Below are 11,891 nucleotides of genomic sequence, written 5' to 3' on the forward strand. Positions count from 1 at the left end.
GAACTGTAGTCAATGAACAGCATACGCACATAGGTGCTCCTCTTGTCCAGCTGTGTTACGGCCGTGTGAGTAGAGGTGTAACTGTCATCGTCCGTGGATCTGTTGGCCTATCCTACCTATCCTATCCTACCCTATCCTATCCTATCCTATCCTATCCTGTACTGTACTATACTGTGTTTCAGGACTATTGAACAATATTAAACCACTGCAGCCTCTCAAAAGTGTTTAATTACACATGGAGACTGGGTGAAGAACAGAGCAGAGCAGAGCGGGAAGTGATGCTATAGCCATTTTCATCGCAGTGTCACTCAGGGATAGGGAGAAATTGAGAGCGAGCAAATGAAACTGCCACCACTGTCTCCCGCATGGTTTTATCTGGCTCTGTATGAATTAGGAAGCCGTATGAAAAGGGCACTAATATGGATTTGCGAGGAAGGCCTCCCCGTATAAAGATATAGCTCAGCAAGCACTCAGGGTGTGTGCGTCCCTAATGGGACCCTATTCCCTATATAGTGCACTTATTTGGACCAGGGCCCTATGGTAGTAGTGCACTATATAGGGGATAGGTTGCCATTTGGGATGTGATCTGGGCCTTGGCGGCCACCAGGGATCACAGGGCATATATTTCATCACGAAGGCTGAACGGGAAATTAGCAGTGCATGACAGGACAATAGCTGGGCGTGAAATTAGCTACAGCTCCCTCTCCTCTCCTCCACCATGATCCCTCTCTCCCCTGATGTCAGGGCGTCGGTCGTTGGGCTGGGTGTGCAGCATTTACGCTGTGTGTGTGAATGTGTGTGAGTACAGCATTGACGCTGTAGTATCGTTTCACATCAATCTGTAAATGAGCTGACAGATCAAATGTATATGATTAGATATGTCAGAACCACCAGAAGGGTAGCCTAGCTTGAGTGGAGAAAATGCTATAAGGCTTCTTCTCACTGGTGGATAAGGGGCTACTGTAGGCCTGCAGCAAAAGTCATTGCTGATGTTATTTTCTGAATACCAACTCCCGCAGAGTCAATCAAATTCATATGATGTTACTTCCTACTCCTGCATGGCCCAATGCACTGTAACAGACCACAACAGACTAGGTGTAGCAGGGCCTGTGCTTGTCCTTGACCTACATTGTAATGCGTTAGAGCAGATCACTCCTATGGGAGTGAGGGACTCCACATTTCCACACTTGACCACTGAGACATGGAGGTTGTACCTGAATCGCTCCACATGTTGCTGCTCTTTTCTTTCTACGTGAGTGAACACTGATCAGTGTTTCAAGGTTATCACTCAGGTAGAGTGACATGTTCTGCATCCCTGTAATAACTAGTTTCCTCTGGGATCAGCAGTGACTCTGTGAGCCAGTGAAAGGTTCTGTCACCCTGTCTTAACTGGTGTCAGGTGTTGTGACACGTGTTGTATCCCTGTAATAACTGGTGTCCAATGGGATAAACAGGTGCAGTGACATGTTTTGCGTCCCTATTATGAATGGTTTCACATCCTGTAATAACTAGTGACTTTGTGGGCGGCAGGCAGCAGCTGACTGAGGCCTTTTGGGTAAACGGATTAGGGAGTGTCTAACCATCTCTGAACACTAGCTAATAAAGAGCGATGCACTTACACCTTTCTTCTGCTCTCTCTCTCTCTCTCTCTGTCTCTCTCTCTCTCTGTCTCTCTCTCTCTCTCTCTCTCTCTCTCTCTCTCTCTCTCTCCCTCTCTCTGTCTCTGTCTCTCTCTCTCTCTGTCTCTCTCTCTCCCTCTCTCTCTCTCTCTCTCTCTCTCTCTCTCTCTCTCTCTATGTCTCTCTCGCTCTCTCTCTCTCTCTGTCTCTCTCTCTCTTTCTCTCTCTCTTCCCAGTGTCGGTTGTAGCATTTTCAGGACCCTTAGCTTTTAATTTGATGTAAAACATATGAAGATCTGTTTGTGTCTTACTCCTCTTTGCCATGTTTGTTGCATGTCCATACATGTTTGGCATGGCAAGGAGTGTTTACATGCACACTAATAATTTGATATTATACTGACTATGCCACTAGGCCGAGTAAGGCATTAGTCATGTAAACACCTTACTCTTGTTATCTTAATCAGCGTAAGGTCATAATCTCTGCACCCCCCACAGCAACTTGCCCAAGCCTCCCCCATTTCTCCTTCACCCAAATCCAGATAGCTGATGTTCTGAAAGAGCTGCAAAATCTGGACCCCACAAATCAGCTTGGCGAGACAATCTGGACCCTCTCTTTCTAAAATGATCCGCCTCAATTGTTGCAACCCCTATTACTAGCTTGTTCAACCACTCTTTCATATTGTCTGAGATCCCTAAGATTGGAAAGCTGCCGCAGTCATCCCCCTATTCAAAGGGGGAGACACTAGACCCAAACTGCTACAGACCTATATCTACCCTACCCTGCCTCTTCGAAAGCCAAGTTAACAAACAGATCACCGACCATTTCGATTTCCACCGTACCTTCTCCGCTATGCAATCTGGTTTCCGAGCTGGTCATGGGTGCACCTCAGCCACGCTCAAGGTCCTAAACGATATCATAACCGCCATCGATAAAAGACAATACTGTGCAGCCGTCTTCATCGACCTGGCCAAGGCTGTCAACTCTGTCAATCACCGCATTCTTATTGGCAGACTCAACAGCCTTGGTTTCTCAAATGACTGCCTCGCCTGGTTCACCAACTACTTCTCAGATAGAGTTCAGTGTGTCAAATCGGAGGGCCTGTTGTCCGGACCTCTGGCAGTCTCTATGGGGGTGCCACAGGGTTCACATCTCGGGCCGACTCTTTTCTCTGTATACATCAATGATGTCGCTCTTGCTGCTGGTGATTCTCTGATCCACCTCTACGCAGACGACACCATTCTGTATACTTCTGGCCTTTCTTTGGACACTGTGTTAACAAACCTCCAGACGAGCTTCAATGCCATTGAAGACACAACACTCCTTCCGTGGCCTACAAATGCTCTTAAATGCAAGTAAAACTAAATGCATGCTCTTCAACCGATCGCTGCCCGCACCCGCCTGCCCGTCTAGCATCACTACTCTGGACGGTTCTGACTTAGAATATGTGGACAGCTACAAATACCTAGGTGTCTGGTTAGACTGTAAACTCTCCTTCCAGACTCACATTAAGGATCTCCAATCCAAAATTACATCTAGAATCGGCTTTCTATTCCGCAACAAAGCATCCTTCACTCATGCTGCCAAACATATCCTCGTAAAACTGACTATCCTACCGATCCCTGACTTCGGCGATGTCATTTACAAAATAGCCCCAACACTCTACTCAACAAATTGGATGCAGTCTATCACAGTGCCATCCGTTGTGTCACCAAAGGCCCACATACCACCCACCACTGCGACCTGTATGCTCTCGTTGGCTGGCCCTCGCTTCATATTCGTCGCCAAACCCACTGGCTCCAGGTCATCTATAAGTCTTTTCTAGGTAAAGCCCTGCCTTATCTCAGCTCACTGGTCACCATAGCAGCACCCACCCGTAGCACGCGCTCCAGAAGGTATATTTCCCCAAAGCCAACTCCTCCTTCGGCCGCCTTTCCTTCCAGTTCTCTGCTGCCAATGACTGGAACGAACTGCAAAAATCACAAGAGTCTTATATAACCCTCACTAAATTTAAGCATCAGCTGTCAGAGCAGCTTACCGATCATTGCACCTGTACACAGCCTATCTATAAATAGCCCACCCAACTACCTCATCCCCATGTTGTTATTTATTTTTTTGCTCCTTTGCACCCCAGTATCTGTACTTGCACATTCATCTTCTGCACATCGATCACTCCAGTGTTTAATTGCTAAACTGTAATTATTTCGCCACTATAGCCTATTTATTGCCTTACCTCCCTAATCTTACTACATTTGCACACACTGTACATAGATCTTTCTATTGTGTTATTGACTGTACGTTTGTTTATCCCATGTGTAACTCTGTGTTGTTTGTGTCGCAATGCTTTGCTTTATCTTGGCCAGGTTGCAGTTGTAAATGAGAACTTGTTCTCAACTGGCCTACCTGTTTAAATGAAGATGAAATAAAAAATGATAAATAAATAAAATAATCATAGTAAGCACACGCCGATTAAAACACCTGGCTTTCAGAGCAATATTTCAAATTATTAGGACATTAGTTCCAGCAGTGTATTTCTTCTGCGCATGTGCCTGCACCAGCAGTGCAAGACTGCCTCTAATGGGCGAGTGAAGTGAGTTCGGAAAAACTGAAAGTACTCATCTTAGGTATAGTTATCAAATCAAATCAATTTGCCCCGAATACAACGGGTGTAGACTTTACTGTGAAATGTTTGCTTACGAGCCCTTCCCAATGAAAACATTTTCAATAAAAATAGTACCGCAATTGGAATAAAATACAGAAAAATGAAGCAATATACAGGGAGTACGAGTACCAGATGAATGTGCAGGGGTACAAGGTATTTGAGGGAGAAATGTACATAAAGGCATCAGAATGGATAATAATAAGAGTAAGAATAAAGAATGCATCATGACATACAAACTTATCACATACAAACTTTATATGTCCGAACTCAGAATCAACCGTGCTTCCCAAAAATAACATGGTCGCTGTGGTAGAACATTTAGTTTGATTGCCAGATTCTCTGCATTTATCAGAGTGCCATCAGGTAGCCTGATTTCAGATAGGTCCATGTAAACAGGATTATTAGAGATCCTTCTTCTTGCAAAGCATGCAAACGTTTTAATTAAATGACTATATTAATCTGACTAGTTACAATAATCACATAATTGTGTGCATGTAACCATACTCATTGATAGACCAGTTGATGAGAGATCTAGAACCAGGCTAGCATGCATCATGCACTTGCTCTATGTGACATTGGACCATACCAAATTGCACCCTATTCCCTATACAATGCACTAGTTGTGACCAGGGCCCATAGTGCTCTGGTCAAAAGTAATGCACTATTTAGGGAATAGGGTTCCATTTGGGACGCAACCATTATTGCATGAGTGCACATGGGTTATCTTATCAGGGCAGCCTCTGCCAAGAACAATGCCTCATAAAATGTAGGCCAACTCTCCTGGAGCACTGTGGAGCCCAGCCACACACATTACCCATAATGAAATGTGACTGTGACTTTCATTCATGTAGACCTTACATCTCACTGAATGAAGAGTACATGTTGTAAACTAGAGACCTAGACCCCTCTTGTGCCCCGGAGTAGCATCCTTTTTTAAACACAGACTACAGACGACACAATATATCACTCACTGTACATTATAGAACTTACATCTCACTGAATGCCTGGTGTATGTTGTAGAGGTGGCCCCCTCTTGTGCCTTTCAAGTAGGATCCTAATATATCACTGACAGTACATTATAGGAGAATTACATCATGTGAGAATGGCGCTGGGATGTATAGCGGCTGTTTTATGGGCTCCTGACCAATTATGCTATTTTGTGTTTTTTTTTCTTCTCTGATCTTAACTTTTTTTGTACGTAATGTTTCCACCATCGTTTCCTAGGACCGAACCCTCAATTTGGATGAAGAATTCTACTCCAATGACTCGACTGCGCAGGACATACCCTAATCCCCGACACTCGGGAGAGGAAAAGACAACGATATAGATGCCGACGTGAGGACATCTTGATGAAACTACGGCGGCAAGTGACTAAACCTATACCCTCTGTTCTATTGGCGAATGTAGAATCACTGGAGAACAAAATAGACGAGCTCCGTAAGAGGCTAACCTATCAATGGGACATGAAAAACTGTCATATCCTATGCTTCAATGCGTAGTGGCTGAACGAGGACATGGTTAATATAAACCAAGCTGTTTTTTCTATGCATCGGCAGGACAGAACGGCAGCATCTCGTAAACTCAAGGAGGGGGTCTCCTTGTTAACAACAGCTGGTGCCTAATCTCTAATATTAAGGATGTCTGGAGGTTCTGCTCTCATTGAGTTAGAATACCTCATAATAAACTGCAGACCATACTATTTACCAAAAGAGTTTTCATCTATATTTTTCGCAGTTGCTTATTTAACACCACAAACCAATGCTGGCTCTAAGACCGCACTCAACAAGCTATATACGGCCATAAACCAACAAGAAAATGCTCATCCAGGGGCTGCGCTCCTAGTGGCAGGTGATTTTAAAGCAGGAAAATGGAAATACGTTTTACAAAATTTCTGCCAGCATTTCACCAGTGCAACTAGAGGAATAAAAACTCAAAATCATATTTACTCTCCACACAGAGACGCATACAAAACTCTACCTCATCCTCTTTTTTGCATATCTGACCATAACTGTAACGGCTTTCTTCTGTGGTGGACGAAGGAGACGACCAAAGCGCAGCGTGGTTAGTGTTCATCATCTTTAATAATAACAAAAAACGTGAACACTACAAAATACAAAACAATAAATGTGGAAAAACCGAAACAGTCCTATCTGGTGCATAGAACACTAAGACAGAAGACAACCACCCACAAAACCCAACACAAAACAGGCTACCTAAATATGGCTCCCAATCAGAGACAAACGACTAACACCTGCCTCTGATTGGGAACCATATCAGGCCAAACACAGAAACAGGAAAACTAGACACACAACATAGAATGCCCACCCAGCTCACGTCCTGACCAACACTAAAACAAAGAAAACACAAAAGAACTATGGTCAGAACGTGACAATAACTTTATCCTCCTGATTTTTGCTTACAAGCAAAAACTCAAACAGGAAGTACCAGTGACACGCTCAATTCAGAAGTGGTCCGATGAAGCGGATGATAAGCTACAGGACTGTTTTGATAGCACAGACTGGATTGTTCCGGGATTCACCCGATGGCATTGAGGAGTTTACCACATCAGTCACCGGCTTCATTAATAAGTGCATCAAAGACATCGTCCCCACATTGACCTCACGCACATAACCATGGATTACAGGCAAGCCATGGATTACAGGCAACAGCCACACTGAGCTAAAGGCTAGAGCTTCCGCTTTCAAGGAGCGGGACACTAACCCAGACGTTTAAAATAAATTAACCATCAAACAGGCAAAGCGTCAATACAGGACTAAGATCAAATTCTACTCCACCAGCTCTGACGCTCATCGGATGTGGCAGGGTTTGCAAACTATCACGGATTACAAAGGGAAACCCAGTCACAAGTTACCCAGTGACACGAGCCTACTAGACGAGCTAAATGCCTTCAATGCTTGCTTCGAGACAAGCAACACTAAACCATGCATGAGAGCACCAGCTGGTTCAGGAGGATACAGAGCTGTAGTCAATGAACAGCATTCTCACTTAGGTGTTCCTTCTGTCCAAGTGGGAAAGGGCAGTGTGGAGTACAATAGAGACGGATTACCAGGACATGTACTCAGAGCATGTGCTGACCAGCTGGCAAGTGTCTTCACTGACATTTTCAACCTCACCCTGACCCAGTCTGTAATACCTACATGTTTCATGCAGACCACCATAGTCCCTGTGCCCAAGAATGCCAAGGTAACCTGTCTAAACGACTATCGCCTCGTAGCACTCTCTATACATCTATAGCCATGAAATGCTTTGAAAGGCTGGTCATGGCTCACTTCAACACTATCATCCCAGACACCCTGGACCCACTCCAATTCGCATACCGCCCCAACAGATCCACAGATGATGCAATCTCTACAGACTGCTCTCTCTGCTACCGCACGGCAAGCGGTACCAATGCACTAATTCTGGAACCAACAGGAGCCTGAACAGCTTCTACCCCCAAGCCATAAGACTTCTAAAAAAGACAGCTAAATAGCTAATTCAATGGCTACCCGGATTACCTGCTTTGACCCTTTTTCACACCAACTCTCTTGCACTGAATCTATGCACACACACTGGACTCTACCCACACACTCACATAAACTTACACTGACACCCCAACACAGACATACACACACACACACTACATACACCCACATACACAGACCGCTGATAGTCACTTTACCCCTAACTAGAGTATATGTACAGTACATAGCTACCTCAAATACCTTGTACCCCTGCACATCGACTCTGTACTGGTACTCCTTGTATATAGTCTTGTTATTTTCTACTCCCTATACTGTATATAGTCTTGTTATTTTCTACTCCCTATACTGTATATAGTCTTGTTATTTTCTACTCCCTATACTGTATATAGTCTTGTTATTTTCTACTCCCTATACTGTATATAGTCTTGTTATTTTTATTCTTTATTTTTTATTAATTATTCACTTAGCCACTATTTCTATTTTTACTGTTCGTCTACACCTGTTTTCTACGAAGCATGAGCCAAATAACGTTTGATTTGATTTAATTCATATATATATGTAGACCCTGTCATTCCTTTTCCATGTTACTGTACGCTAAACTTATATTTAATGGAGCCCTAGCTTACATAACCTGCTATCCTTAGATCATTCCATCGTTTGACGTCTGCATGACTTCCGTTCATTTCCTCAATCTTTAAACTGACACACTTTTACTACCGGTCCCCATTTCGCTATACGTATTATCATAAATGGCGTTACGTATGGTGACGTTATCAGGCTAAGCAGCTTGGCAGGAAGCTGATGATTAATCACGTTGGAGTGTGATGTCGACACCTCATCAGCCAACGCTGTGATGAATGTGGCTCTCTAATGCTGAAGCTATAAATCACTATCTATCCTTGTGTGTGTGTGTGTGTGTGTGTGTGTGTTTGTGAGTGTGTCTGTGCACTAATGCTGAAGCTATAAACTGTTATCTATCGCTGAGCTCTCATCGTAATGAATGGCACCAGCCAGAGAGAGAGGGGGAGAGAGAGAGACTGAGGAGAGGGACATGCAGGGTAATAACATAATACTCACTGCCATACTTGAGACTGAGGAGACTGAGTGCTGCCTCTCTGGGGTTGAAGTAACACTACTGGCTGGCTATGTTCCAGTGTCTATACTAGTATAGCACTTAAGATGCTTGCCCAATACATTGATTCGTTCTAAGTGGTATGCTAAGTGTCGATATTGGAATGCTGCCAATGTTTATGTGATTTCCATATCTAAATAGGAAATGTACATAGTGAAATCTGCCTCCTCCTCTTCCTCCTTCTTCTTCTTCGTGATACGACTAGAGACAGTATAATTATGATGACAGGGCATGAGAAACAACAACTGCCTCCTCATCGTGCAGTTAGTTTATCTAATCACAGACTGTGTCCCACAGATAACATCTACACAGCAGATTATTCAAATGGTGCATGTCTTTGTCAAAGTCATGGTCTGAGAATTCTCTCATCTCATCTTGGAATGATTTTCAGTCATGCTACACGCGGTAACAGTTTGCAATAAGTTGCTTTTATCATACCTGTGAAGTAAAAATAAAGTGTTATTACATATACCTTAGTAATTGCATTTTAATTGTATGGTAATGGAGTTGAGCGGTAACTGGTTCACTGTGGATGAATATCAAATCAAATCAAATGTATTTGTCACGCACACAGTTTACAATATGTATAAAAGGTTGCAGTACAATAATCAATATCAATAATAAAAAGTCTAATGAAAAATATAAAGTAATTAGAAGGTAGTTTTCAAAGTAATAAACGGATATGTACACAGTAGGATATACAGTATAGATTATGAATGTTCTATGTCAAGTATGATTGTATTTACAAATATAAAGTGAATAGTGACTTTGCCGCACAGTTAAATAAATAGTATATAATAGAACAGCAGCATTGACTGTGTGTGTGTGTGTGTGTTTGTGTGGTTGTATGTGTGTGTGCAATACCAGGCGGTGATACAGCCGCCATTCAAGATGCTCTCAATGGTTCAGCTGTAGAACTTGTTGAAGATCTGAGGGCCCATTCCAAATCTCTTCAGTCACCTGAGGATGAAAAGGCGCTGTTGTGCCTTCTTCGCCATAGTGTCGGTGTGACTGGTCCATGTGAGGTCCTCTGTGATGTGCATGCAGAGGAACATTTGACCCTCTCCACTGCAGCCCCTTCGATGCAGATGAGGGTGTGCTCACCACCCTGTTTTCTGTAGTCCATGATCAGCTCCTTGGTTTTTGCTGACGCCAGGGCTCTAACCTCCTCCCTGTGGGCTGTGTCGTGAGACCCACCGCCATTTTGTCGTCGACAAACTTAACGATGGTGTTGGAGTCATGCATGGCCACGCAGTCGTGGGTGTACAGGGAGTACAGGAGGGGGCTGAGCGTGTTGCGTGTCGGAGGTGTTTTTGCCAGGATCCAGTTGCAGAGGGAGGTGTTCATAACCATACACAGTCAGCCCAATTCTGATATTTTTTTCCACTCATTGGTATTTTGACCAATCATATCAGCCCTGAAAAAGATCTGACGAGAAAATATCTGATGTGATTAGTCAAAAGATCAATTACAAAAAATATCAGAATTGGGCTTCCTGTGTAAACGCAGTCTAACTGGCCAGTGAAAATCTCACTTTTAAAAGTTAATTTTCTGTTTACTCATACTCAGTGGAGTGCCGTGGGCCTGGGGCCTGGGCCTTCAGTGAGGTATTACACAGTCCCACCCGAATTAATCCACCTCATGATGATGCCATGGCTCTAGAAACTATACATTTAGACAGAAACGCAGTATAACCAGACGTTGCGTCACCTTGAACAGTGTTTACCCAAAAACATGACACAATCAATGAGTCTTTTCAATATTTCCCTTCACCTTTTCATTGTGCAGCTCCGTTGCCCTGCGCGCGTGTTCTTTGAGCTGTAGATCCACTCCGGTGTCCCCAAAAGTTTTCAAAAGCACCATTGCTTGTTAGTGCCCAGCCGTACTTTGGTGTCTCGTTGCTGCCTTGGTTAGACAACTCAAGTTTGCAAAGCCAGTGTGGCTCCAAACACCAAATCGATCCCTTGCAAATAATAGGCATTCCCAGCAGTACAGTTTGCAGTGCTTCTCGGAGCCAAGGAGCCATTGACAGCGCTCGTAGTTGAAACTTTGAAAGTGGCGAGCGAACGAAGCCCTTTCCCGCCTGTGACAGGCTTTGTGGCGTCGGGCGACCTCTCCTTACAATGTCTAACTTTTCTTGAAAAGTTCGTCTTGAGAATGGCGTTATAATTATATCCTCGACCAAATCGATATCTTCTCCTCCTTCCGCCATTGTGGGTTGAAAAAACAGCTTAGTAGTAAGCGAATTAATTTGTTTATCAAATTCAGTTTCCTAGATCTCCATAGGACCTGCCTCTCAATATTGGTAATCCAATCAAAAGACGTGCACGCACTACGCCTGCTAGCTGGCTCCTGTGTAACACTGGAGCCAGCCAGCAGGCGTACAATAGCCAACTCTAAAGCTGATTGGTTGACACTAAATTTTCATTTCCATTCACTATAAGCGACAAGCGCCCGCACTGTTGATTCTGAAGGCCTGAGGGCAGATTTTAGACCCCTGGCAACACATGATGGCTGAATATGATTGGATAAAAGATCTAACATAAAGACAAGCCCTCCAAATCTCAACCTGGGGCTGGAAGCAGTGCAACCAAGAGGAAAGCTATGAAATGAAGAGTATAACTCTTACTCTGGGGAATAATTTAATACATATTTGTGGGAAAATATATTTCAAAAAAATTATATTCTGATGATGTTTAGGCCAGCAGAGAAGGCCTTGCAGGCCCTGACGGCCCACCACTGCTCATACTCAATTTATGTTGTTGACTCGTCTTATACATGTTTTTGTGTCCAAAGCAGAAATGTGAGAAAAAACACTTCAAAAACCTCACCTCAAACATGTATCTCAAACAGACCATTTAAAAAATGCTTGCTAATTATGTAACCCTGCCCCATTGGCTGAACTGGTCAATCAGTGGTCAATTTGTATGAATATTTTTAATGACCAGTATACGCCCACACCATTCTGTTGTCAGGGTACGCCCACTGCATTCCA

At 43.7% G+C, this 11,891-nt stretch overlaps 1 protein-coding gene across 1 annotated transcript in view; it reads right to left on the bottom strand.

Annotated features, from left to right (window-relative positions):
• Positions 1–775, bottom strand: part of LOC120023953 (neurexin-3b-beta-like) — a 62,288-nt gene extending 61,513 nt beyond the window's left edge. The window contains exon 1 of the mRNA XM_038968052.1: positions 696–775. Coding sequence (XP_038823980.1) covers positions 696–775 — 80 coding nt within the window. The remainder of the gene's footprint in view (positions 1–695) is intronic.
• Positions 776–11,891: the final 11,116 nt, after the last annotated feature.

Source organism: Salvelinus namaycush, chromosome 29 (assembly GCF_016432855.1).
Source record: "Salvelinus namaycush isolate Seneca chromosome 29, SaNama_1.0, whole genome shotgun sequence".
Classification (NCBI taxonomy): Eukaryota; Metazoa; Chordata; class Actinopteri; order Salmoniformes; family Salmonidae; genus Salvelinus; species Salvelinus namaycush.